General features: G+C 49.8%; 1 protein-coding gene across 1 annotated transcript; it reads right to left on the bottom strand.

Moving 5' to 3' along the window:
* On the bottom strand, positions 1 to 26,536 carry LOC144487659 (testis-specific serine/threonine-protein kinase 5-like; the record flags this gene model as incomplete). The annotated part of the gene is made up of 6 exons (XM_078205742.1): positions 26,336 to 26,536; positions 18,565 to 18,672; positions 16,681 to 16,883; positions 9,206 to 9,261; positions 1,041 to 1,170; positions 1 to 116 (listed from the first exon to the last, which is right to left on the bottom strand). Coding segments are annotated over exons 1-6 (814 nt in total), but the record flags the coding sequence as incomplete, so codon positions are not given.
* Positions 26,537 to 27,340: the final 804 nt, after the last annotated feature.

Here is a 27,340-nt window from a genome sequence, read left to right as displayed (position 1 = left end):
CTGTTGACAAGCGCTCGTGATACAGGACGCCACTTTTTATCTCCTCCAGCAGCTTACTGGGTTGGAATTCAGTAAAGGGAAGCTTTCCAGTGACCATAGCGTACAGAATAACACCCCTGAGGGAGGGAGAGAGAGGGAGAGAAATTAACTGAATGAGTGATAGTGGCAGAAAGCTAAAACACTTTGCAATTGGGACAGGAGAGATTGCAGTGATCGGTGAGTCAATGCTGCAGGTTCTGAGGGCAGAGGGAACCAGAAATAATACAGAAACATAGAATCCTACAGTGCAGGGGAAGGCCATTCGGCCCATTGAGTTTGCACCGACCACAATCCCATCCAGGCCCTATCCCCATAACCCCATGTATTTACCCTCCTTGTCCCCCAACACTAAGATTTGATTTGATTTATTATTGTCACGTGTATTAGCATACAGTGAAAAGTATTGTTTCTTGCGCGCTATACAGACAAAGCATACCGTTCATAGAGAAGGAAAGGAGAGAGTGCAGAATGTTACAGTCATAGCTAGGGTGGAGAGAAAGATCAACTTAATACGAGGTAGCTCCATTCAAAAGTCTGACAGGGAAGAAGTTGTTCTTGAGTCGGTTGGTACATGACCTCAGACTTTTGTATCTTTTTCCCGACGGAAGAAGGGGGAAGAGAGAATGTCCGGGGTGCATGGGGTCCTTAATTATGCTGGCTGCTTTTCTGAGGCAGCAATTTCCATGGCCAATCAACCTAACCTGCACATCTTTAGAGTGTGGGAGGAAACCGGAGCACCCGGAGGAAACCCACGCAGACACGGGGAGAATGTGCAGACTCCGCACAGACAGTGACCCAAGTCAGGAATTGAACCCGGGTGCCTGGCGCTGTGGGGCAGCAGTGCTAACCACTGTGCTTCCATGCCACCCACAGATATTGACAGATATTGCAGAGAGAAGGGGTGTTGGGGTGGGGTGGGGACGGGGGGGGGGGGGGGGGGGGGGGGTGGAGAGTGGGATGCCAGGGATTAAGAGACGATGATGTTGTGGTGTTTCTCTTACATGCTCCATATGTCTGCGTGCTCTCCTTTATACTTCTGGCCTTGGAGGACCTCCGGTGCCGTGTATGGCATTGAACCGCAGAAGGTGCTCATCATCCCATTCTTCCGGCATCGGGTGGCCAAACCAAAATCTGAGGAGTGACAACCGCGGTCCGATTAACAACAGCACCAGAATCGTGGGGGATGGGGAGGGAGAGGGAGGGTGGTGTTGGCAGTCGGAGATTCATAGAATCCCACAGTGCAGAAGGAGGCCAATCGGCCCATCGAGTCTGCACCGACCACAATCCCACCCAGGCCCCATCCCCATAACCCTATTTATTTATCCGACTAACTCCCTGACACTAAGGGACAATTTACCGTGGCCAATCCACCTAACCCGCACAGACATCGGGAGAACGTGCAAACTTCACACAGACAGTGACCCAAGCCAGGAATCGAACCCGGGTCCCTGGCGCTATGAGACAGCAGTGCTAACGACCGTGCCACCGTGCCGTTCCCAGTAATGGAATCCTCACGGCAGACACAACACACAATCCCAGAGAAAACAAACAGGTTAATGATAACAGGATCCCAGTAAAAGGCAGTGGTGGAGGCTGGGGGGGGGGGTGGATAATTTGATATGATTGGGTGTTGATTGGTCTCCTATTCATCCTGATCTCCTGTCCAGCATTCCTCGGCATTGTCCTATCTGGGGTAGGTGTGTAACAGGCCCCCAAGTCCCTATCGACACACCTTGCATTCTCCCTCAGATAAAATTTCACCACCCAACATTTCCAATTGCTGCCAGTGTCTCGTTCCCCGGTCACCCCTGTCCTCGCTGACGTACACTGGCTCCTGGTCAGGCAATGTTATTATTTTAGTTTTCCAATCCTTCCATGGCCACACTCCACCACCCCCCCCAACACCCCCCCCTCTCCATCGCTGTAATCTCCTCCAGCCCCACAACCCTCAGAGATATCTGCGCTCCTCTAATTCTGGCCTCTACAGCATCTCTGATTATCTATCATTGGTGGACGTGCCTTCATCTGCCCCAGGCCCCAAGCTCTGCAACTCACCAAGGCTCCTTAGACAGCACCATCGAAACCCAAGACCACTTCCATCTCGAAGGACAAGGGTAGCAGATATCTGGGAACACCCCCACCTGGAGATTCCCCTCTAAGCCATTCACCAACCTGACTTGGAAATATATCATCGTTCCCTCATTGGCGCTGGGTCAAAACCCCTCCCTAACAGCACTGTGGGTGTACCTACACCTCAGGGACTGCAGCGGCTCAAGAAGGCAGCTCACCAGCACCTTCTGAAGGGGCAATTAGGGATTGGCAATAAATGCTGGTCGAGCCAGCGACGCCCACATCCCATATATATATATATTTTAAATGCCCCAGTTCCAGTGTTCTGCCTCGTTTATCCGCTTTAATCCTTGAAGACACTCCGTCAAATCCTTATCCTTGACCAAACTTCCCGACACCTGACCTAATGTCTCCTTACAGACAAAACAGGGATTTTCACAGTAACTAAAAGGCAGTGTTAATGTTTGAAAAGGTTTATTTGGTATCACGAGCTTTCAGAGCGCTGCTCCTTCACCAGGTGAGCGGAGAATTGGATTCACAAACACGGTATATATAGACGATTGAGCCTTTGCCGATACATGCTGTGTTTGTGAACTAACCTCCATTCACTTGATGAAGGAGCAACGCTCCGAAAGCTCGTGATTACAAATAAACCTGTTGGACTTTAACCTGGTGTTGTGAGGCTACTTACTGTGTGAATGTAAGCCTACTTGTGACACTAAAAACTAAATTTAAAACTTAAATAGCTCAGTGTTGTGTTTGATTACCGTCCTGCCCAATGCCTCAGAATGTTTTTCTATATTAAAGGCATTTTATAAATGTCAGCAGCAGAATGTTTATTTTCCAGAATATTCTTCAGAAGAGAGTTCATTCCATGATTTCAGTCTGAGCACTCAGCTCACCACAACCAGGGTCAGTACTGAGGGAGCGCCGCACTGTCAGAGGGTCAGTACTGAGGGAGTGCCGCACTGTCAGAGGATCAGTGCTGAGGGAGAGCTGCACTGTCAGAGGGTCAGTGCTGAGGGAGTGCTGCACAGTCAGAAGGTCAGTACTGAGGGAGTGCCGCACTGTCAAAGGATCAGTATTGAAGGAGTGCTGCACAGTCCGAGGATCAGTACTGAGGGAGTGCCGCACTGTCAGAGGGTCAGTACTGAGGGAGTGCCGCACTGTCAGAGGGTCAGTATGAGGGAGTGCCGCACTGTCAGAGGGTCAGTGCTGAGGGAGTGCCGCACAGTCAAAGGATCAGTACTGAGGGAGTGTCGCACTATCAGAGGGTCAGTATTGAAGGAGTGCTGCACAGTCCGAGGATCAGTACTGAGGGAGTGCCGCACTGTCAGAGGGTCAGTACTGAGGGAGTGCCGCACTGTCAGAGGGTCAGTACTGAGGGAGTGCTGCACTGTCAGAGGGTCAGTGCTGAGGGAGTGCCGCACTGTCAGAGCTGCCATCTTTTACTCTGTGTGCTTCCTGTTAGATGTAAACAAACCGGTGGTCACTATTCGAAAGTAGTGCTGTTGAATGCACAGAATTGTTAACCATAGGAGGCCATTCAGCCCATCATATCTGCACCAGCTCTCCGAGTGAGCAACTCACTTAGTGCCACTCTCTTGCCTTCTCCCCATAACTCTGCACATTCTTCCTTTTCAGATAACGGTCTAATTCCCTTTTGAATGTCTCGATTGAAGCTGCCTCTCGGGCAGTGCATTCCAGACCTTAACCACTCACTGTGTAAAAATGTCCTTTCTCTTATTTTTTCTTCCTTTGCTCATGATGTGAAATCTGTCCTGCTCATTCTCCATCCTTTCACCAGTGGGAACAGTCTCTCCCTGTCTACTGTCCAGACCCTTTATTATTTTGAACCTCTATCCGATCCCCTCTCAGCCTCCTCTTCTCCAAGGAGGACAGAGCCAACTTCACCAATCTATCGAAATGTCTCAAATTCCTCATCCCAGGGACCATTCTGGTGAATAGAACATAGAACAGTACAGCACAGAACAGGCCCTTCGGCCCACGATGTTGTGCCGAGCTTCATCTGAAACCAAGATCAAGCTATCCCACACCCTATCATCCTGGTGTGCTCCATGTGCCTATCCAATAACCGCTTAAATCTTCCTAAAGTGTCTGACTCCACTATCACCGCAGGCAGTCCATTCCACACCCCAACCACTCTCTGCGTAAAGAACCTACCTCTGATATCATTCCTATATCTCCCACCATGAGCCCTACAGTGATGCCCCCTTGTAATAGCTCCATCCACCCGAGGAAATAGTCTTTGAACGTTCACTCTATCTATCCCCTTCATCATTTTATAAACCTCTATTAAGTCTCCCCTCAGCCTCCTCCGCTCCAGAGAGAACAGCCCTAGCTCCCTCAACCTTTCCTCATAAGACCTACCCTCCAAACCAGGCAGCATCCTGGTAAATCTCCTCTGCACTCTTTCCAGCACTTCCACATCCTTCTTACAGTGAGGTGACCACTACTGCACACAATATTCCAAATGTGGTCTCACCAAGGACCTGTACAGTTGCAGCATAACCCCACGGCTCTTAAACTCCAACCCCCTGTTAATAAAAGCTAACACACTATAGGCCTTCTTCACAGATCTATCCACTTGAGTGGCAACCTTTAGAGATCTGTGGATATGGACTCCAAGATCTCTCTGTTCCTCCACAGTCTTCAGAACCCTACCTTTGACCCTGTAATCCACATTTAAATTAGTCCTACCAAAATGAATCACCTCACATTTATCAGGGTTAAACTCCATTTGCCATTTTTCAGCCCAGCTTTGCATCCTAGCTATGTCTCTTTGCAGCCTACAACAGCCCTCCACCTCATCCACTACTCCACCAATCTTGGTGTCATCAGCAAATTTACTGATCCACCCTTCAGCCCCCTCCTCTAAGTCATTAATAAAAATCACAAAGAGCAGAGGACCAAGCACTGATCCCTGTGGCACTCCGCTAGCAACCTGCCTCCAGTCCGAAAATTTTCCATCCACCACCACCCTCTGTCTTCGATCAGATAGCCAGTTACCTATCCAATTGGCCAACTTTCCCTCTATCCCACACCTCCTCACTTTCATCATAAGCCGACCATGGGGGACCTTATCAAACGCCTTACTAAAATCCATGTATATGGCATCAACTGCCCTACCTTCATCAACACACTTAGTTACCTCCTCAAAAAATTCTATCAAATTTGTGAGGCACGACTTGCCCTTCACGAATCCGTGCTGACTATCCCGGATTAATCCGCATCTTTCTAAATGGTCGTAAATCCCATCCCTAAGGACCTTTTCCATCAATTTACCAACCACCGAAGTAAGACTAACCGGTCTATAATTACCAGGGTCATTTCTATTCCCTTTCTTAAACAGAGGAACAACATTCGCCACTCTCCAGTCCTCTGGCACCATCCCCGTGGACAATGAGGACCCAAAGATCAAAGCCAAAGGCTCTGCAATCTCATCCCTTGCCTCCCAAAAAATCCTAGAATACATTAAGATATGGAGGGTCTTAGCTATGAGGAGAGATTGGGTAAACTGGGGTTGTTCTCCCTGGAAAGACGGAGAATGAGGGGAGATTTAATAGAGGTGTACAAATTATGAAGGGGATAGATAGGGTGGATGGTGGGAAGCTTTTTCCCAGATCAGAAGTGACGTTCACGAGGGGTCACGGGCTCAAGGTGAGAGGGGCGAAGTATAACTCAGATATTAGAGGGATGTTTTTTACACAGAGGGTGGTGGGGGCCTGGAATGCGCTGCCAAGTAGGGTGGTGGAGGCAGGCACGCTGACATCGTTTAAGACTTACCTGGATAGTCACATGAGCAGCCTGGGAATGGAGGGATACAAACGATTGGTCTAGTTGGACCAAGGAGCGGCACAGGCTTGGAGGGCCGAAGGGCCTGTTTCCTGTGCTGTACTGTTCTTTGTTCTTATTTCATCAGGCCCAGGGGACTTATCGACCTTCAGTTTATTCAAAACTGCCAGGACATCCTCCCTCCGAACAACTATTTCCTCCAGCCTATTAGCCTGTAACACCTTCTCTTCCTCAAAAACATGGCTCCTCTCCTTGGTGAACACTGAAGAAAAGTATTCATTCATCACCTCGCCTATCTCTACTGACTCCATACACAAGTTCCCACTACTGTCCTTGACCGGCCCTAACCTCACCCTGGTCATTCTTTTATTCCTCACATAAGAGTAAAAAGCCTTGGGGTTTTCCTTGATCTGACCCGCCAAGGACTTCTCATGTCCCCTCCTAGCTCTCCAAAGCCCCTTTTTCAGCTCATTCCTTGCTAACTTGTAACCCTCAATCGAGCCATCTGAACCTTGTTTCCTCATCCCTACATAAGCTTCCCTCTTCCTTTTCACAAGACATTCCACCTCTTTCGTGAACCATGGTTCCCTCACTCGGCCATTTCCTCCCTGCCTGACAGGGACATACCTATCAAGGACACCCAGTATTTGTTCCTTGATAAAGTTCCACTTTTCATTAGTGCCTTTCCCTGACAGTTTCTGTTCCCATCTTATGCCCCCTAATTCTTGTCTAATCGCATCATAATTACCTCTCCCCCAATTGTAAACCTTGCCCTGCCGTACGGCCCTATCCCTCTCCATTGCAGTAACAAAAGACACCGAATTGTGGTCACTATCTCCAAAGTGCTCTCCCACAACCAAATCTAACACTTGGCCCGGTTCATTTCCCACTACCAAATCCAATGTGGCCTCACCTCTTGTCGGCCTATCCACATATTGTGTCAGGAAACCCTCCTGCACACACTGCACAAAAACTGCCCCATCCGAACTATTTGACCTACAAAGGTTCCAATCAATATTTGGAAAGTTAAAGTCCCCCATGACAACTACCCTGTGACCCCCACACCTATCCATAATCTGCTTAGCAATTTCTTCCTCCACATCTCTATTACTATTTGGGGGCCTATAGTAAACTCCTAACAACGTGACCGCTCCTTTCCTATTTCTAACTTCAGCCCATATTACCTCAGTGTGCAGATCCCCCTCGAAGTGCCTTTCCGCAGCCGTTAGACTATCCTTGATTAACAATGCCACTCCTCCACCTCTTTTACCAGCTTCCCTACATTTACTGAAACATCTATACCCCGGAATGTCCAATAACCATTCCTGTCCTTGTTCTACCCACGTCTCCGTAATGGCCACAACATCGTAGTCCCAAGTACCAATCCACGCCCCAAGTTCATCTACTTTGTTCCGGATGCTCCTTGCATTGAAGTAGACACACTTCAACCCACCTTCCTGTCTACCGGTACCCACCCTTGACCCTGATACCTTCCCCAATACCTCACCACCCTCAGCACTGACTGTTGGACTACAACTCCTTTTCCCACTCCCCTGACAAATTAGTTTAAACCCCCCTGAAGAGCCGTATCAAATTTCCCTCCCAGGATATTGGTGCCCCTCTGGTTCAGGTGCACCCCGTCCTGTTTATACAGGTCCCACCTTCCCCAGAATGTGTTCCAATTATCCACGTATCTGAAACCCTCCCTCCTACACCATCCCTGCAACCACATGTTTAACTGCACTCTCTCCCTGTTCCTCAACTCGCTATCACGTGGCACCGGCAACGTACCAGAGATGACCACATGTTCTGTCTTGGCTCTCAACTTCCAGCCCAGCTCCCAAAATTCCTGTTTTAAATCCCCGTCCCTTCTCTTACCTATGTCGTTGGTACCAATGTGTACCACGACTTGTGACTGTTTCCCCTCCCCCTTAAGAATCCGGAAGACACGGTCCGAGACGTCACGGACCCTGGCATCCGGTAGGCAACATACCATCCGTGAGTCTCTTTTGCTGCCACAGAACCTCCTATCTATCCCTCTAACTAACGAGTCCCCAATAGCTATTGCCCTCCCGCTCTGCCCCTTACCCTCCCGAGCCACAGAGACGGACACAGTGCTGGAGATCCTCTCACTGCGGCTCACCACTGGTATGTCGTCCCCCTCAACCGTATCCAAAGCGGAATACTTGTTGCTAAGGGGAACGACCACCAGGGATCCCTGCACGGACTGCTTCCTCCCAGCCCCTCTCACCGTCACCCATCTATTTTCATTCCTCGGAGTAACTGTATCCCTAAAGCTTCTGTCTATGGCCATCTCTGCATCCCTAATGATCCTAAGTTCATCCAACTCCAGCTCCAGTTCCCTAACACGGTTTTGGAGGAGCTGCAGATGGGTGCACTTCCCACAGGTGTAATCAGCAGGGACACTGTCATCGTCCCTCACCTCAATCATAGTGCAAGAGGAACATTGCACTGCCTGCACACCCATCCCCTCTAGATACCTTGCCAGTATCAGGTAGAAACAGCAAAAATGAATTAAACTCACCCCTGCTCGCCCTTTCTGCCTAAGCCCTGTGAGCCAAAGCCCTTATAGCTTTCACTCAGCTTCCCACTCACTCCACAGAATCTTTTCTCTGACGCCTTCCTGCAGTGCGGGGATGGGGGGAATGAACCTGCCTCTCTTCAGGACACCTCAAAACTCATTACAATTCATAAAGATTCATAGAATCAAATCATAGAATCCCTACAGTGCAGAAGGAGGCCATTCGGCCCATCGAGTCTGTACTGACCACAATCCCACCCAGGCCCTATTCCCATAACCCACACATTCACCCTGTTAATCCCCCTGACACTAGGGTCAATTTTGCATGGCCAACCCACCTAACCCGCACATCTTTGGACTGTGGGAGGAAACCGGGAGCACCGGAGGAAACCCACGCAGACACGGGGAGAACGTACAAACTCCACACAGACAGTGACCACGGCCAGAATCGAACCTGGGTCCCTGGCGCTGTGAGGCAGCAGTGTGAACCACTGTGCTACCGTGCCGCCCAAAATGTAGTCAGTGCAGGAAATTTGCAGCCAGTTTGTGCACAGTAAGCTCCCGCAGACAGCAAGGTGAGAATGACCCAGAGGTTCTGTGTTTGACTGATGTTAGCTGAGGGATAGATGAATACCCAGGACACTGGGGCAACCCTCTGGTTTCTGAGCCCATTGTAACCATACCAGCCAATCAGACACATCCTTATCAACATGGCATGGCTTATTCCCAATCTCTTACCTGTCAGCTTGAGGGATCCTCTCTCATCCAGTAAAATATTTTCACATTTCAGATCTCTATGAAAGAATTGTTCAGTATATATCACACACGGATAGTAAATCCACACAGTTTCTCAAACTAAATAACCCCAGCACTGTGAACATAACCTTTACACCTCACTGATCCAGTAAGCCCATCAAACCTTCCAGCCTAGAATAGAACCATAGAATCCCGACACTGCAAACTCCTTGGCCCATTACTACACAGGCCCATTGCTTCACAGGCCCATTGCTACACAGGCCCACTCCTACACAGGCCCACTACTACACAGGCCCATTGCTACACAGGCCCACTCCTACAGACGCCCATTGCTTCACAGGCCCACTCCTACACAGGACCATTGCTACACAGGCCCACTCCTACACAGGCCCACTCCTACACAGGCCCATTGCTACACAGGCCCACTCCTACACAGGCCCACTCCTACACAGGCCCATTGCTTCACAGGCCCACTCCTACACAGGCCAATTGCTACACAGGCCCATTGCTACACAGGCCCACTCCTACACAGGCCCACTCCTACACAGGCCCATTGCTTCACAGGCCCACTCCTACAGACGCCCATTGCTTCACAGGCCCACTCCTACACAGGCCCATTGCTACACAGGGCCACTCCTACGCAGGCCCACTCCCACACAGGCCCATTGCGACACAGGCCCACTCCTACACAGGCCCATTGCTACACAGGGCCACTCCTACGCAGGCCCACTCCTATACAGGCCCATTGCGACACAGGTCCACTCCTACACAGGCCCATTGCTACACAGGCCCATTGCTTCACAGGCCCACTCCTACACAGGCCCATTGCTATACAGGCCCACTCCTACACAGGCCCATTGCTATGCAGGCCCACTCCTACACAGGCCCATTGCTTCACAGGCCACTCCTACACAGGCCCACTCCTACACAGGCCCATTGCTACACAGGCCTACTCCTACACAGACCCAGTGCTTCACAGACCCACTCCTACACAGGCCCACTCCTACACAGGCCCACTCCTACACAGGCCTACTCCTACACAGGCCCATTGCTACACAGGCCCGCTCCTACACAGGCCCATTGCTACACAGGCCCATTGCTTCTCAGGCCCACTACTACACAGGCCCACTCCTACACAGGCCTATTCCTACACAGGCCCATTGCTACACAGGCCCATTGCTTCACTGACACACTCCTACACAGGCCCACTCCTACACAGGCCCACTCCTGCACAGGCCTACTCCTACACAGGCCCATTGCTACACAGGCCCGCTCCTACACAGGCCCATTGCTACACAGGTCCATTGATACACAGGCCCACTCCTACACAGGCCCACTCCTACACAGGCCCATTGCTACACAGGCCCACTCCTACACAGGCCCATTGCTACACAGGCCCATTGCTTCACAGGCGCACTCCTACACAGGCCCATTGCTACACAGGCCCACTCCTACACAGGCCCACTCCTACACAAGCCCATTGCTACACAGGCCCACTCCTACACAGGCCTGCTCGTACACAGGCCCACTGCTTCACAGGCCCACTCCTACACAGGCCCACTCCTACACAGGCCCATTGCGACACAGGCCCATTGCTACACAGGCCCACTCCTACACAAGCCCATTGCTACACAGGCCCACTCCTACACAGGCCTGCTCCTACACAAGCCCACTCCTACACAGGCCCATTGCTACACAGGCCCACTCCTACACAGGCCCACTCCTACACAGGCCCATTGCTACACAGGCCCACTCCTACACAGGCCCACTCCTACACAGGCCTACTCCTCTATCCTATCCCTGTAGCCTCGCACATTGACCATTGAGCAGCTAACTGCACACTGTGGGACACTAAGGGGCAATTTAGCATGGCCAATCCACCGAACCTACACATCTTTGGACTGTGGAGGAAATCAGAGCACCCGAAGAAAACCCCACGCAGACACCGGGAGAATGAGACAGAAATTGAACACATGTCCCTCGTGCTGTGAGGCAGCAGCGCAAACCACTGTGACACCATGCTGCCCCAGGACAGGTACAGCACGGGGTTAGATACAGAGTAAAGCTCCCTCTACACTGTCCCCATCAAACACTCCCAGGACAGGTACAGCACGGAGTTAGATACAGAGTAAAGCTCCCTCTACACTGTCCCCATCAAACACTCCCAGGACAGGTACAGCACGGAGTTAGATACAGAGTAAAGCTCCCTCTACACTGTCCCCATCAAACACTCCCAGGACAGGCACAGCACGGGGTTAGATACAGAGTAAAGCTCCCTCTACACCATCCCCACCAAACACTCCCAGGACAGGTACAGCACGGTGTTAGATACAGAGTAAAGCTCCCTCTACACTGTCCCCATCAAACACTCCCAGGACAGGTACAGCACGGGGTTAGATACAGAGTAAAGCTCCCTCTACACTGTCCCCATCAAACACTCCCAGGACAGGCACAGCACGGGGTTAGATACAGAGTAAATCTCCCTCTACACTGTCCCCATCAAACACTCCCAGGACAGGTACCGCACGGGGTTAGATACAGAGTAAAGCTCCCTCTGCACTGTCCCCATCAAACACTCCCAGGACAGGTACAGCACTGGGTTAGATACAGAGTAAAGCTCCCTCTGCACTGTCCCCATCAAACACTCCCAGGACAGGTACAGCACGGGGTTAGATACAGAGTAAAGCTCCCTCTACACTGTCCCCATCAAGGTGGAGGGTGTGAATGGTGTTTGGGTGGGGTTCATAAGAACATAAGAACATAAGAAATAGGAGCAGGAGTAGGCCATCCAGCCCCTCGAGCCTGCCCCGCCATTCAATAAGATCATGGCTGATCCAAAGTGGATCAGTTCCACTTACCCACCTGATCCCCATAACCCCTAATTCCCTTACCGATCAGGAATCCATCTCTCCGTGATTTAAACATATTCAACGAGGTAGCCTCCACCACTTCAGTGGGCAGAGAATTCCAGAGATTCACCACCCTCTGAGAGAAGAAGTTCCTCCTCAACTCTGTCCTAAACTGACCCCCCTTTATTTTGAGGCTGTGCCCTCTAGTTCTAGTTTCCTTTCTAAGTGGAAAGAATCTCTCCATCTCTACCCTATCCAGCCCCTTCATTATCTTATAGGTCTCTATAAGATCCCCCCTCAGCCTTCTAAATTCCAATGAATACAAACCCAATCTGCTCAGTCTCTCCTCATAGTCAACACCCCTCATCTCTGGTATCAACCTGGTGAACCTTCTCTGCACTCCCTCCAAGGCCAATATATCCTTCCACAAATAAGGGGACCAATACTGCACACAGTATTCCAGCTGCGGCCTCACCAATGCCCTGTACAGATGCAGCAAGACATCTCTGCTTTTATACTCTATCCCCCTTGCGATATAGGCCAACATCCCATTTGCCTTCTTGATCACCTGTTGCACCTGCAGACTGAGTTTTTGCGTCTCATGCACAAGGACCCCCAGGTCCCTCTGCACAGCAGCATGTTGTAATTTCTTTCCATTTAGATAATAATCCAATTTGCTATTATTTCTTCCAAAGTGAATAACCTCGCATTTGTTAATGTTATACTCCATCTGCCAGATCCAAAGAACAAAGAACAGTACAGCACAGGAACAGGCCCTTCGGCCCTCCAAGCCTGCGCCGCTCCCCGGTCCAGGATTGAATCCTGAATCCAGGATCCCCGCCCAATTTTCCAGCCTATCTACATACCAATATCCTATGCACCGAGCTGTCCCTCACAGCTACGATGCTTTGTTCATTACAACCTATTAACTTACCCCCACCCCCCCCATTCCAGACCATGTGATCTCCAGGGAGAGGCGAAAACCCAGAGTGAAAAACCCCAGGGCCAATATGGGGAAAAAAAATCTGGGAAATTCCTCTCCGACCCCCTGAGGCGATCGAAACGAGTCCAGGAGATCACAATGGCCCCGATCGGAAAATGCTTCCCAACCCTAGTCATTTCCACTTCCACGAACACCATATGAATTCCCTGCCCCCGAGACAGGTTCCCAACTATCTGCAGTCTCACTCTGTACTGGCACCAGCAAGATGATCATAGAATGAAGCCTTGAAACGAGAAACCAGGAACAATTAGCCCGCGCCGCTCCCTGGTCCAAACTAGACCACTCTTTTGTATCCCTCCATTCCCACTCCGTTCATATAGCTGTCTAGATAAGTCTTAAACGTTCCCAGTGTGTCCGCCTCCACCACCTTGCCCGGCAACACATTCCAGGCCCCCACGACCCTCTGTGTGAAATATGTCCTTCTGATATCTGTGTTAAACCTCCCCCCCTTCACCTTGAACCTATGACCCCTCGTGAACGTCACCACCGACCCGGGGAAAAGCTTCCCACCGTTCACCCTATCTATGCCTTTCATAATTTTATACACCTCTATTAAGTCTCCCCTCATCCTCCGTCTTTCCAAGGAGAACAACCCCAGTTTCCCCAATCTCTCCTCATAACCAAGCCCCTCCATACCAGGCAACATCCTGGTAAACCTCCTCTGTACTCTCTCCAAAGCCTCCACGTCCTTCTGGTAGTGTGGTGACCAGAACTGGACGCAGTATTCCAAATGTGGCCGAACCAACGTTCTATACATCTGCAACATCAGACCCCAACTTTTATACTCTATGCCCCGTCCTATAAAGGCAAGCATGCCATATGCCTTCTTCACCACCTTCTCCACCTGTGACGTCACCTTCAAAGATCTGTGGACTTGCACACCCAGGTCCCTCTGCGTCTCTACACCCTTTATGGTTCTTCCATTTATCGTGTAGCTCCTCCCTACATTATTCCCACCAAAATGCATCACTTCGCATTTATCAGGATTGAACTCCATCTGCCATTTCCTTGCCCACATTTCCAACCTATCTATATCCTTCTGTAGCCTCTGACAATGTTCCTCACTATCTGCAAGTCCTGCCAGTTTTGTGTCGTCCGCAAACTTACTGATCACCCCAGTTACTCCTTCTTCCAGATCATTTATATAAATCACAAACAGCAGAGGTCCCAATACAGAGCCCTGCGGTACACCACTAGTCACAGGCCTCCAGCCGGAAAAAGACCCTTCCACTACCACCCTCTGTCTTCTATGACCAAGCCAGTTCTCCACCCATCTAGCCACCTCCCCCTTTATCCCATGGGATCCAACCTTTTTCACTAGCCTACCATGAGGGACTTTGTCAAATGCTTTACTAAAGTCCATATAGACAACATCCACGGCCCTTCCTTCGTCAACCATTTTGGTCACTTCTTCAAAAAACACCACCAGGTTCGTGAGGCATGACCTCCCTCTCACAAAACCATGTTGACTATCGTTAATGAGTTTATTCCTTTCTAAATGTGCATACATCCTATCTTTAAGAATCTTCTCCAACAACTTCCCCACCACGGACGTCAAGCTCACCGGCCTATAATTACCCGGGTTATCCTTCCTACCCTTCTTAAATAACGGGACCACATTGGCTATCCTCCAATCCTCTGGGACCTCACCTGTGTCCAATGACGAGACAAAGATTTGCGTCAGAGGCCCAACGATTTCACCTCTCGTCTCCCTGAGCAGCCTTGGATAGATTCCATCAGGCCCTGGGGATTTGTCAGTCTTTATATTCTCTAACAAACCTAACACTTCCTCCTTTGTAATGGAGATTTTCTCCAACGGTTCAACACTCCCCTCCGAGACACTCCCAGTCAACACATCCCTCTCCTTAGTGAATACCGACGCAAAGTATTCATTTAGGATCTCCCCTACCTCTTTGGGCTCCAAGCATAAGTCCCCACTTTTGTCCCTGAGAGGTCCGATTTTTTCCCTAACAACCCTTTTGTTCCTAACGTATGAATAAAATGCCTTGGGATTCTCCTTAATCCTGTCTGCCAAGAACATTTCGTGACCCCTTTTTGCTCTTCTAATTCCCCGTTTGAGTATTTTCCTACTTTCATTATACTCCTCCAGAGCTCCCTCCGTTTTTAGCTGCTTGGACCTAACAAACGCCTCTCTTTTCCTTTTGACCAGTCCCTCAATTTCCCTGGTTATCCACGGTTCTCTAATCCTACCCTTCCTATCCTCGCCCACTCACTCAGCCTGTCCAAATCTCTCTGCAGACTTTCTACGCCCTCCACACGATTCACTTTTCCACTTATCTTTGTGTCGTCTGCAAACTTTGTTACCCTACACTCAGTCCTCTCCTCCAGATCGTCTATATAAATGGTAAATAGTTGAGGCCCCAGTACCGATCCCTGCGGCATGCCACTAGTTACCATCTGCCAATCAGAAAAGCACCCATTTATTCCGACTCTCTGCTTCCTGTCGGATAGCCAATCCCCAATCCACGCTAACACCCTACCCCCAACTCCGTGTGACCCAATCTTCTTCAGCAACCTTTTGTAAGGCACCTTATCAAACACCTTTTGGAAATCCAAAAACACCGCATCCACCGGTTCCCCTCCGTCAACCGCACTAGTCACATCTTCATAAAAATCCAACAAGTTCGTCAAGCACGACTTTCCCCTCATGAATCCATGCTGCGTCTGCTTAATCGAACCATTCTTATCCAGATGGCCTGCTATTTCTTCTTTAATTATGGATTCCAGCATTTTCCCAACTACAGACGTTAAGCTACCGGCCTGTAGTTACCTGCCTTTTGTCTATTTCCTTTTTTAAACAGCGGCATAACATTAGCTGTTTTCCAATCCGCCGGCACTACCCCAGAATCCAACGAATTTTGATAAATAACCGCTAACGCATCCGCTATTACCTCAGCCATTTCTTTCAGTACCCTGGGATGCATTCCATCCGGGCCCGGGGACTTGTCCACCTTCAGTCCCGTTAGTCTACCCAGCACTGCCTCCCTGGTAACATTAATTGTATTGAGTACCTCTCCTCCTACCAACCCTCTATCGTTAATATTCGGTAAACTATTTGTGTCTTCCACCGTGAAGACCGACACAAAAAACTTATTTAAAGTTTCAGCCATTTCCTCATTTCCCACTATTAAATCCCCCCTCTCGTCCTCCAAGGGTCCAACATTCACTCTTGCCACTCTATTCCTTTTTATATATTTGTAAAAGCTTTTACTATCATTTTTTATATTTAGAGCTAGCCTAGCTTCATAACCTATCTTTCCTTTCTTTATCGCTTTCTTAGTCGTTCTTTGTTGTTTCTTAAAGTTTTCCCAATCTTCCGATTCTCCACTATTTTTGGCCACTCTGTACGCATCGGTCTTCAATTTAATACTCTCCTTAATTTCCTTCGTTATCCACGGCTGGTTATCCCTTTTCTTTCAGCCCTTCTTTATCACCGGAATATATTGTTGCTGAGTACTGAAAAGGATCTCCTTAAGGTTCGGGGGGGGGGGGGGGGGAGGTGGGGGGGGGGGGGGGCGGTTGGGTTGTGGGAGGTTGGCGTGGGTGGGTGTGGAGGTCTCACTGCCCCCTCCCTCTCTGGGTACCTGTGCACGATGTGTTTGTTGTGGCAATGCAGGACGGCTCCCACCAGTTGGTGGAAGAGATTTTTAGCTTCTCCTTCCTGGAGACCGAGCGCCATCTTCCTATCGGAAATGCGGTTAATATGCTCGAGCAAATCACCCCGAGACGCCAACTCCAGAACCAAGTAAAGCCGCGATGGAGAACGGAAAGTTTCATACAACTGGATCTGTGAGAGGGGCAGAGGGAGAGAAAGGGAGGGAGAGAGAGAGAGGGCAGAGGGAGAGAAAGAGAGGGAGAAAGAGAGAGGGCAGAGGGAGAGAGAGAGAGGGAGAGAGATAGAGGGCAGAGGGAGAGAGAGAGAGGGGGAGAGAGAGGGGCAGAGGGAGAAGGAGAGAGAGAGGGGCAGAGAGAGAGAATAAAAGGGAGACGGAGAGGGGGCAGAGAGAGGGGGCAGAGAGAGAGAGAGGGCAGAGAGAGAGAGAGGGCAGAGAGAGAGAGGGCAGAGAGAGAGAGAGGGCAGAGAGAGAGGGTGGAGGTAGAGAGAGAGGGAGAGAGGGAGAGGGGCAGAGAGAGAGAGGGTAGAGGCAGAGAGAGAGGGAGGGTGGAGGCAGAGAGAGGGGGGAGAGAGAGAGAGGGGGGCAGAGAGAGAGTGGAGGCGGAGAAAGACAGAGAGGGGCAGAGAGAGAGGGGCAAGGAGAGAGAGAGAGAAGTTGGGGAGAGAGGGTGGGGGAAAAAGAAAGAGGGGGGAGAGGGACAAGGCAAAGAGAGAGAGGGAGAGAGGGCGGCAGAGAGAGAGCGAGAAGTTGGGGAGGGAGGGTGAGGGAGAGAGACAGAGTGAGAGAAGGGGACAGAGGAGGGGGAGAGAGGAGAGAAAGGAAAAGAGAGCAAGAGAGAGTGAAGGAGAGGAGAGGAGAGAGAGATAATGGGAGGTTAGAGGGAGATTGGAAGAAAAGGAGAGGGATAGAGATGAAGGGGAAAGGAGGAAGGAGAAATTGGGGGAGAAGGGAGGGAATGAAAGTTAGTGAGAGAGGGAGAGAGAGAGATGAGAAGGAAGGAGAAAGGGAGAGAGAGAGACGGTGAGAGTTAGAGAGAGGGAGGGAGGGAGAGAGTTAATATTTTCTTATTTAATCTCCTTTGCCTGACCTCCCCAAACCAATGTGCTGAAGACACCATCAACAGGAGCCCAGTGACTGAGTGTCAGTGGGCTTATTGACCATGGGGGCCTCATGGGGCTTTTCCAGTGGTGGGTGGACATTGTCACTGGATAGTCGGTGGGGGAGGGGGGGATATGCATTGACATATTGCCTTTCACATCCTCAGGGACATGAACCCCAGGACACTGCAGCCTGGAGGAGGATCTGATCCAGGACATTGCTGCAGACACAATAACACAGGAGGCCATTCAGCCCATCGAGCTTGCTCTGCCCTTCAGTATGGTCATGGTCTATCTGAGTGGCCTTGACTCCACTTTGCTGTCAGTCTCCCCTTACCCACTCTGCTGCAGATCAGGAATCTCTCTGAGTTAGCCGTGAAAATGTGCAAAGACCCAGCCGCCTCTCCGTGGAGGTGACGTGTACAGACGAACAACCCTCAGGGAGAAAGATATTCCTGTACAGCTCCCTCTTCACTGGGAGAGACCTCATTACTAAACTGCATCCCCCTAGTTACAGACACCTCCCCCACGAGGGGAAACCTCCTCTCAGCATCCACTCTGGGGTTCCCCTCAGTATCTGATAGCATTCTTAAAGGGACAGTACATTCTCTACTAAACCACCATTCTTAAAGGGACAGTACATTCTCTCCTGAACCATCATTCTTAAAAGGACAGTACATTCTCCCCTGAACCAGGTCTGGTTCAGAGCTTGGTAGCAAGAGGGTCTCTATCAATGGTAAGGAATGTTTCCTACCACATTTGGGTGTTTGTAGGTTGTCTGCAGAGCGTTGATCTCTCGGGAAAGGCACCGTCGAGAATGTTGCTGCACAGTTTGAGACATCGGAATGATCTTGATTGCAACCTGCTGAGTGAGTGGGGAACGACATCAGGAAGTGGTTTGTTAGCTTCTCTCCACCAAATCAAAACCTGTCACAACCTGAGGGCATCCCAGAATACTTCCCGGCCGCTGATTTGTATTTCAGTTTTTACTGAGGACTGGGCAAGCCACTCTGCGCAGAGTAAGATCCCACAAGTGGCAATGCGCCAAAGACCACATCGTCCATTGTTGTGATGTTGCTTGGAAAGTATCCAGCTCCTTTTTTTAAGTGATGCTGAGATCATTGCCACCCACCTCCCCACCACCACCCCCCCTGCCCCCCCACCCCCGCCCCGCCACCCCGGGACCGGAGACAAGGCCTCATTTGAAAGGCAGCTACGACGCTCACCAACTTTTACAGGTGCACCATAGAAAGCATTCTTTCTGGTTGTATCACAGCTTGGTATGGCTCCTGCTCTGCCCAAGACCGCAAGAAACTACAAAAGGTCGTGAATGTAGCTCGATCCATCACACAAACCAGCCTCCCATCCATTGACTCTGTCTACACTTCCCGCTGCCTCGGCAAAGCAGCCAGCATAATTAAGGACCCCACGCACCCCGGACATTCTCTCTCCCACCGTCAGGAAAAAGATACAAAAGTCTGAGGACACGTACCAACCGACTCAAGAACAGCTTCTTCCCTGCTGCCATCAGACTTTTGAATGGACCTACCTCAATTTAAGTTGGTCTTTCTCTACACACTAGCTATGACTGTAACACTACATTCTGCACTCTCTCGTTTCCTTCTCTATGAATGCTATGCTTTGTCTGCATAGCGCACAACAAACAATACTTTTCACAATACATAGAAACATAGAAGATAGGAGCAGGAGGAGGCCATTCGGCCCTCCAAGCCTGCTCCGCCATTCATTACAATCATGGCTGATCGTCCAACTCAATAGCCTAATCTTGCTTTCTCCCCATAACCTTTGATCCCATTCGCCCCAAGTGCTATATCCAGCCGCCTCTTGAATACATTCAATGTTTTGGCATCAACTACTTCCTGTGGTAATGAATTCCACAGGCTCACCACTCTTTGGGTGAAGAAATGTCTCCTCACCTCCGTCCTAAATGGTCTACCCTGAATCCTCAGACTGTGACTGAACAAAGAACAAAGAACAAAGAACAATACAGCACAGGAACAGGCCCTTCGGCCCTCCAAGCCCGCGCCGCTCCCCGGTCCAGGATTGAATCCTGAATCCAGGATCCCCGCCCAATTTTCCAGCCTATCTACATACCAATATCCTATCCACCGAGCTGTCCCTCACAGCTACGATGCTTTGTTCATTACAACCTATTAACTCACCCCCACCCCCCCATTCCAGACCATGTGATCTCCAGGGAGAGGTGAAAACCCAGAGTGAAAAACCCCAGGGCCAATATGGGGAAAAAACATCTGGGAAATTCCTCTCCGACCCCCTGAGGCGATCGAAACGAGTCCAGGAGATCACAATGGCCCTGATCGGAAAATGCTTCCCAACCCTAGTCATTTCCACTTCCACGAACACCATATGAATTCCCTGCCCCCGAGACAGGTTCCCAACTATCCGCAGTCTCGCTCTGTACTGGCACCAGCAAGATGATCATAGAATGAAGCCTTGAAACGAGAAACAAGGAACAATTAGCCCGCGCCGCTCCCTGGTCCAAACTAGACCACTCTTTTGTATCCCTCCATTCCCACTCCGTTCATATAGCTGTCTAGATAAGTCTTAAACGTTCCCAGTGTGTCCGCCTCCACCACCTTGCCCGGCAACACATTCCAGGCCCCCACGACCCTCTGTGTGAAATATGTCCTTCTGATATCTGTGTTAAACCCTGGTTCTGGAGTCCCCCCACCATTGGGAACATCCTCCCTGCATCTACCCTGTCTAGTCCTGTTAGAATTTTATAAGTCTCTATGAGATCCCCCCTCATTCGTCTGAACTCCAGTGAAAACAATCCTAACCTAGTCAATCTCTCCTCATACATCAGTCCCGCCATCCCCGGAATACATGTGACATGTGACAATAATAAATCAAATCAAATCATAGAGTCATAGAATCATAGAGGTTTACAGCATGGAAACAGGCCCTTCGGCCCAACTTGTCCATGCCACCCTTTCTTTTTTAAACCCCTAAACTAATCCCAATTGCCCGCATTTGGCCCATATCCCTCTATACCCATCGTACCCATGTAACTATCTAAATGCTTTTTAAAAGACAAAATTGTACCCGCCTCTACTACTACCTCTGGCAGCTTGTTCCAGACACTCACCACCCTCTGTGTGAAAGTATTGCCCCTCTGGACACTTTTGGACCTCTCCCCTCTCACCTTAATCCAATGCCCTCTAGTTTTAGACTCCCCTACCTTTGGGAAAATATATTTATTATCTAGATGGTCTATGGCCCTCATTATTTTATAGACCTCTATAAGATCACCCCTCTGCCTCCTATGCTCCAGAGAAAAATATCCCAGTCTATCCAGCCTCTCCTTATAACTCAATCCACCAAGTCCCGGTAGCATCCTAGTAAATCTTTTCTGCACTCTTTCGAGTTTAATAATATCCTTTCTATAATAGGGTGACCAGAACTGCACACAGTATTCCAAGTGTGGCCTTACCAATGTCTTGTACAACTTCAACAAGACGTCCCAACTCCTGTATTCAATGTTTTGACCGATGAAACCAAGCATGCTGAATGCCTTCTTCACCACTCTGTCCACCTGTGACTCCACTTTCAAGGAGCTATGAACATGTACCCCTAGATCACTTTGTTCTGTAACTCTCCCCAACGCCCTACCATTAACTGGGTAAGTCCTGCCCTGGTTCAATCTATCAAAATGCATCACCTCGCATTTATCTAAATTAAACTCCATCTGCCATTCGTCAGCCCACTGGCCCAATTGATCAAGATCCCGCTGCAATCGGAGAAAACGTTCTTCGCTGTCCACTATGCCACCAATCTTGGTGTCATCTGCAAACCTACTAACCATGCCTCCTATATTCTCATCCAAATCATTAATATAAATGACAAATAACAGTGGGCCCAGCACCGATCCCTGAGGCACACCGCTGGTCACAGGCCTCCAGTTTGAAAAACAACCCTCTACAACCACCCTCTGGCTTCTGTCATGAAGCCAATTTTGCATCCACGCACCTCACCCTGGATCCTGTGAGATTTAACCTTATGCACCAACCTACCATGTGGTACCTTGTCAAAGGCCTTGCTAAAGTCCATGTAAATAACATCAACTGCACTGCCCTCATCTACCTTCTTGGTTACCTCTTCAAAAAACTCAATCAAATTTGTGAGACATGATTTTCCACTCACAAAGCCATGCTGACTGTCCTTAATCAGTCCTTGCGTCTCTAAATGCCTATAGATCCTGTCTCTCAAAATACCTTCCAACAACTTACCCACCACAGATGTGAGGCTCACTGGCCTGTAGTTTGCAGGCTTTTCCCTGCAGCCCTTTTTAAACAAAGGCACAACATTTGCCACTCTCCAATCATAGAAATCATAGAAACCCTACAGTGCAGAAGGAGGCCATTCGGCCCATCGAGTCTGCACCGACCACAATTCCACCCAGGCCCTATCCCCACATATTTACCCGCTAATCCCTCTAACCTACGCATCTCAGGACTCTAAGGGGCAATTTTTAACCTGGCCAATCAACCTAACCCGCACATCTTTGGACTGTGGGAGGAAACCGGAGCACCCAGAGGAAACCCACGCAGACACGAGGAGAATGTGCAAACTCCACACAGACAGTGACCCGAGCCGGGAATCGAACCCGGGACCCTGGAGCTGTGAAGCAGCAGTGCTAACCACTGTGCTACCGTACCGCCCCTCAGGCACCTCACCCGTGACTATCGATGATTCAAATCTCTCGGCTAGGGGACCCGCAATTTCCTCCCTAGCCTCCCACAGTGTCCTGGGATGCACTTGATCAGGTCCCGGGGATTTATCTACCTTGATGCGCTTTAAGATTTCCAGCACCTCCTTCTCTGTAATATGTACACTCCTCAAGACATCACTATTTATTTCTCCAAGTTCCCTAACATCTATGCTTTTCTCAATAGTAAATACTGATGAGAAATATTCATTTAGGATCTCACCCAGCTCAGTGGGTGTGGTTTGCTGGTCCAAGCACAGGTGGACATGATCATGGGCACAGCCATGGGCAGGATATGAACATTTGGAGAACAGCCCATTTGATTGACACCCCATCCATAAACATTCACTCAGTCTACCATTGATGCACAGCAGCAGCCGTGTGTACCACCTACAAGATAGAAACATAGAAAATAGGGGCAGGAGGAGGCCATTCTGCCCTTCGAGCCTGCTCCAACATTCAATGTGATCATGGCTGATCATGCATTTTCAGTATCACACTCCCGCTTTCTCTCCAGACCCCTTGGTCCCTTTAGCCGCCAGGGCCACGTCCAGCTCCCTCTTGAACATATCTAACGAACTGGCTGTGGTGAACCATTGTTGGTTCCCACTAGGTAGTACTGAGCCAGGGTCTGGCCAGTACTACGAGTCTGTATATATGTTGCTGTTGGGGTTAGGGTTGGGTTGTTCTACTTGTTACTGTTGGGGTTAGGGTTGGGCTGTTCTACCTGTATTATAGTTATTATGGTACATCCCAGTCGGGCTCCGCCTCCTGGGAGAGGTATAAAGGTCACTGCTCTGTCTGGGACCCCTCAGTCTGGGATCGTGTACTATATATGGTAGCTTCGTTGTAATAGTAAATAAAAGCCTTTATTTCCTTGAGCATCTCAAGCCTCGTGAGTAATATCGCGCATCACTGGCCCCCACAACTTTCTGTGGTAGAGAATTCCACAGGTTCACAACTCTCTGAGTGAAGAAGTTCTTCCTCATCTCAGTCCTGAATGCCTTACCCCCTATTCTTAGACTGTGACCCCTTGTTCTGGACTTCCCCAACATCGGGAACATTCTGCCCGCATCTATCCTCTCCAGTCCCATCAGGATTTTATATGTTTCTATGAGATTCCCCCTCATTCTTCTAAATTCCAGTGAGTACAAGCCCAATTGATCCAGTCTCTCTTCATATGTCAGTCCTGCCATTCCGGGAATCAGTCTGGTGAACCTTCGCTGGACTCCCTCAATAGCAAGAATGTCCTTCCTCAGACAAGGAGACCAAAACTGCACACAATACTCAAGGTGTGGCCTCACCAAGCCCCTGTACAACTGCAGCAAGACATCCTTACTCCTATACTCAAATCCTCTTGCTATGAAGGCCAGCATGCCATTAGCTTTCCTCACCACCTGCTACATCTGCATGCCAACCTTCAGCAACTGTTCCACCATGACACCCAAGTCATAGAAACACAGAAACATAGAAGATAGGAGTAGGAGGAGGCCATTTGGCCCTTCGAGCCTGCTCCACCATTCATCACGATCATGGCTGATCATCCAACTCAATAGCCTAATCCTGCTTTCTCCCCATAACCTTTGATCCCATTCGTCCCAAGTGCTAGATCCAGCCGCCTCCTGAATATAACCAGCCACCTCTTGAATAAAGGTCACGTTGCACTTCCCCTTTTCCTAAACTGCCACCATTCAGATAAGAATCTTCCTTCTTGTTTTTGCCACCAAAGTGGATAACCTCACATTTATCCACATTATATTACATTTGTCAAGTATTTGCTCACTCAGCCAGCCTGTCGAAGTCACCCTGCAGCCTCTCAGCATCCTCCTCACAGCACCCTCCTCACAGCACACACTGCCACTCAGCTTTGTGTCGGCTGCAAATTTGGAGATATTGCATTCAATTCCTTTGTCCAAATCATTAATGTATATTGTGAATAGCTGGGGTCCCAGCGCTGAACCCTGCGGTACCCGACTAGTCACTGCCTGCCACTCTGAAAAGGACCTGTTTATTCCCACTCTCTGCTTCCTGTCTGCCAACCAGTTCTCTGTCCACGTCAATACATTACCCCCAATACCCCGAGCTTTAATTTTGCTCACTAATCTCGTGTGGGAACTTGTCAAAAGCCTTTTGAAAGTCCAGATACACAACATCCACTGGTTCACCCTTGTCCGCGCTACTGGTCACATCCTCAAAAAATCCCAGAAGATTTCTCAAACACAATTTCCCTTTAGTGACTCCATGCTGACTTGGACCAATCCTGTCACCGCTTTCCAAATGCTCAGTTATTACATCCTTAATAATTGACTCCAGCATTTTCCCATCACTGATGTCAGGTTAACAGGTCTATAATTCCCCATTTTCTCTCTCCCTCCTTTTTTAAAAAGTGGGGTTACATTAGCTACCCTCCAATCCACTGGAACTCTTCCAGAGTCTATAGAATGCTGGAAAATGATCACCAATGTGTCCACTATTTCTGGGGCCACTTCTTTGAGTGCTCTGGGATGCAGAGCATCAGGACCTGGGGACTTATCCGGTTTTAATCCCAGCAATTTCCCCAATACAATTTCCTGACTAATAAGGATTTCCTTCAGTTCCTCCGAGTATTTCTGGAAGGTTATTTGTGTCCTCCTTGGTGAGGACAGATCCAAAGTATTTGTTCAGCTGGTCTGCCATCTCTTTGTTGCCCATTATGAATTCACCTGATTCTAACTGTAAGGGACCTACATTTGTCTTCCCCAGTCTTTATCTCTTCACATATCTATAGAAGCTTTTGCGGTCAGTTTTTATTTTTGCTGCAAGCCTACTCTCGTATTCTAGATAGAACCATAGAATCTCTATAGTTCTGAAGGAGGCCATTCAGCCCATCAAGTCTGCGCCAACTGTCTGAAAGCGCATCGCATCCAGGCCCGCCACCCCACCCTTTCCCCAAACCAGCCTCCCATCCATTGACTCTGTCTACACTTCCCGCTGCCTCGGCAAAGCAGCCAGCATAATTAAGGACCCTACGCACCCCAAATATTCTCTCTTCCACCTTCTTCCGTCGGGAAAAAGATACAAAAGTCTGAGGTCACGTACCAACCAACTCAAGAACAGCTTCTTCCCTGCTGCTGTCTTACCTTGCATTAAGTTGATCTTTCTCTACACCCTAGCTATGACTGTAACACGACATTCTGCACTCTCTCCTTTCCTTCTCTATGAATGGGATGCTTTGTCTGTCTAACGCGCAAGAAACAATACTTTTCACTGTATGTTAATACATGCGACAATAATAAATCAAATCAAATAACCCCATGCATTTACCATGGCCAATCCACCTAACCTGCACATCTTTGGAGTGTGGGAGAAAACCAGAGCACCCGGAGAAAACCCACGCAGACACAGGGAGAATGTGCAGACTCCACCAGACAGTGTCTGACCCAAGGCCAGAATCGAACCTGGGTCCCTGGCGCTGGGAGGCAGCAGTGCTAACAACTGTGCCGCACTGTAAGAACTCACCAAGGTTCCTTCGACAGCACCTTCCATACCTGTGACTGTGGAGAAGGACAGCAGTCGCATGGGAATACCACCACCTGGATGTTCCCCTCGTGACTTGGGAATATATCGCAGTTCCTTCACAGTCGCTGGGTCAAAATCCTGCCATACCCCACCTAACAGCACTGTGGGTGTACCTACACCTCAGCATTTCAAGAAGGCAGCTCACCACCACCTTCTCAAGGGGTTATTAGGGATGGGTAATAAATCTGGCCGAGCCAGCGAGGAAAATGAAACTCACCATGTTGTCTTTTTTGCTGCGGAGTCCAACAGCCAATCGGAAGTTGCAGCTGATCTTCTCCTGGGTGGGCACTCCCAGGTAAACCCTGGAGAAGGATCCGGAACCAATCTTCTTCGGGGTCAGCAGGTAGCCCCGCTGCCTGCACTCGCCGACCTCATCCACGTTAGCCTCATCCACACCGAGCATCACACGCTTGGACATTTGTGCCTTGGGAGGTATGAAGGCAAGAACGAGAGAGAGAGGAGAAGGTGGAGGAAAGAGCAAATCACTCAATTCATCATTGGGGATTTTAACTCGGGCACAAAGGTCGAGTTGAATCATATGGATAGTGAGGAATGCTGGGGTCCCATTGAGGGTTTATTCAGACGGTTTGAGTTCAGGCTCTCTTCCCCCTTCATCAGTTTGTGCTGCTTTCTGGTTTCCAAATTCTCTTTTTCTTTCTAACAGCACACAGGGTTCCGGCCTGTGTATTTTTGGACCAATGGAACATTCTAGAACAGGAATCTTGCTGAGCTTCTACGCTCCAGTCTTTGTCTCACATCTCAACGCGATGGTTATCGATTACTGCGGCCCGTCCTCACCCTCACTCAGACCGTCCCCCTGTCACACCCCCCTCACACTCACTCACCATCACTCACCCTCGTTCACTCATCCTCGCACTCACTCACCCCCCTCGCACTCACTCACCCCCCTCGCACTCACTCACTCTCGTTCACTCATCCTTGCACTCACTCACCCTCGCACTCACTCACCCCCCTCGCACTCACTCACCCCCCTCGCACTCACTCACCCCCCTCGCACTCACTCACCCCCCTCGCACTCACTCAGCCCCCTTGCACTCACTCACCCTCGTTCACTCATCCTCGCACTCACTCACCCCCCTCGCACTCACTCACCCTCGTTCACTCATCCTTGCACTCACTCACCCTCGCACTCACTCACCCCCCTCGCACTCTCATCCCACTCGCACTCACTCACCCCCCTCACACTCCCTCACCCCCCTCG

Source organism: Mustelus asterias, unplaced genomic scaffold (genome assembly GCF_964213995.1).
Source record: "Mustelus asterias unplaced genomic scaffold, sMusAst1.hap1.1 HAP1_SCAFFOLD_956, whole genome shotgun sequence".
NCBI lineage: Eukaryota > Metazoa > Chordata > Chondrichthyes > Carcharhiniformes > Triakidae > Mustelus > Mustelus asterias.
This window is presented reverse-complemented; position numbering and strand designations above follow the sequence as displayed.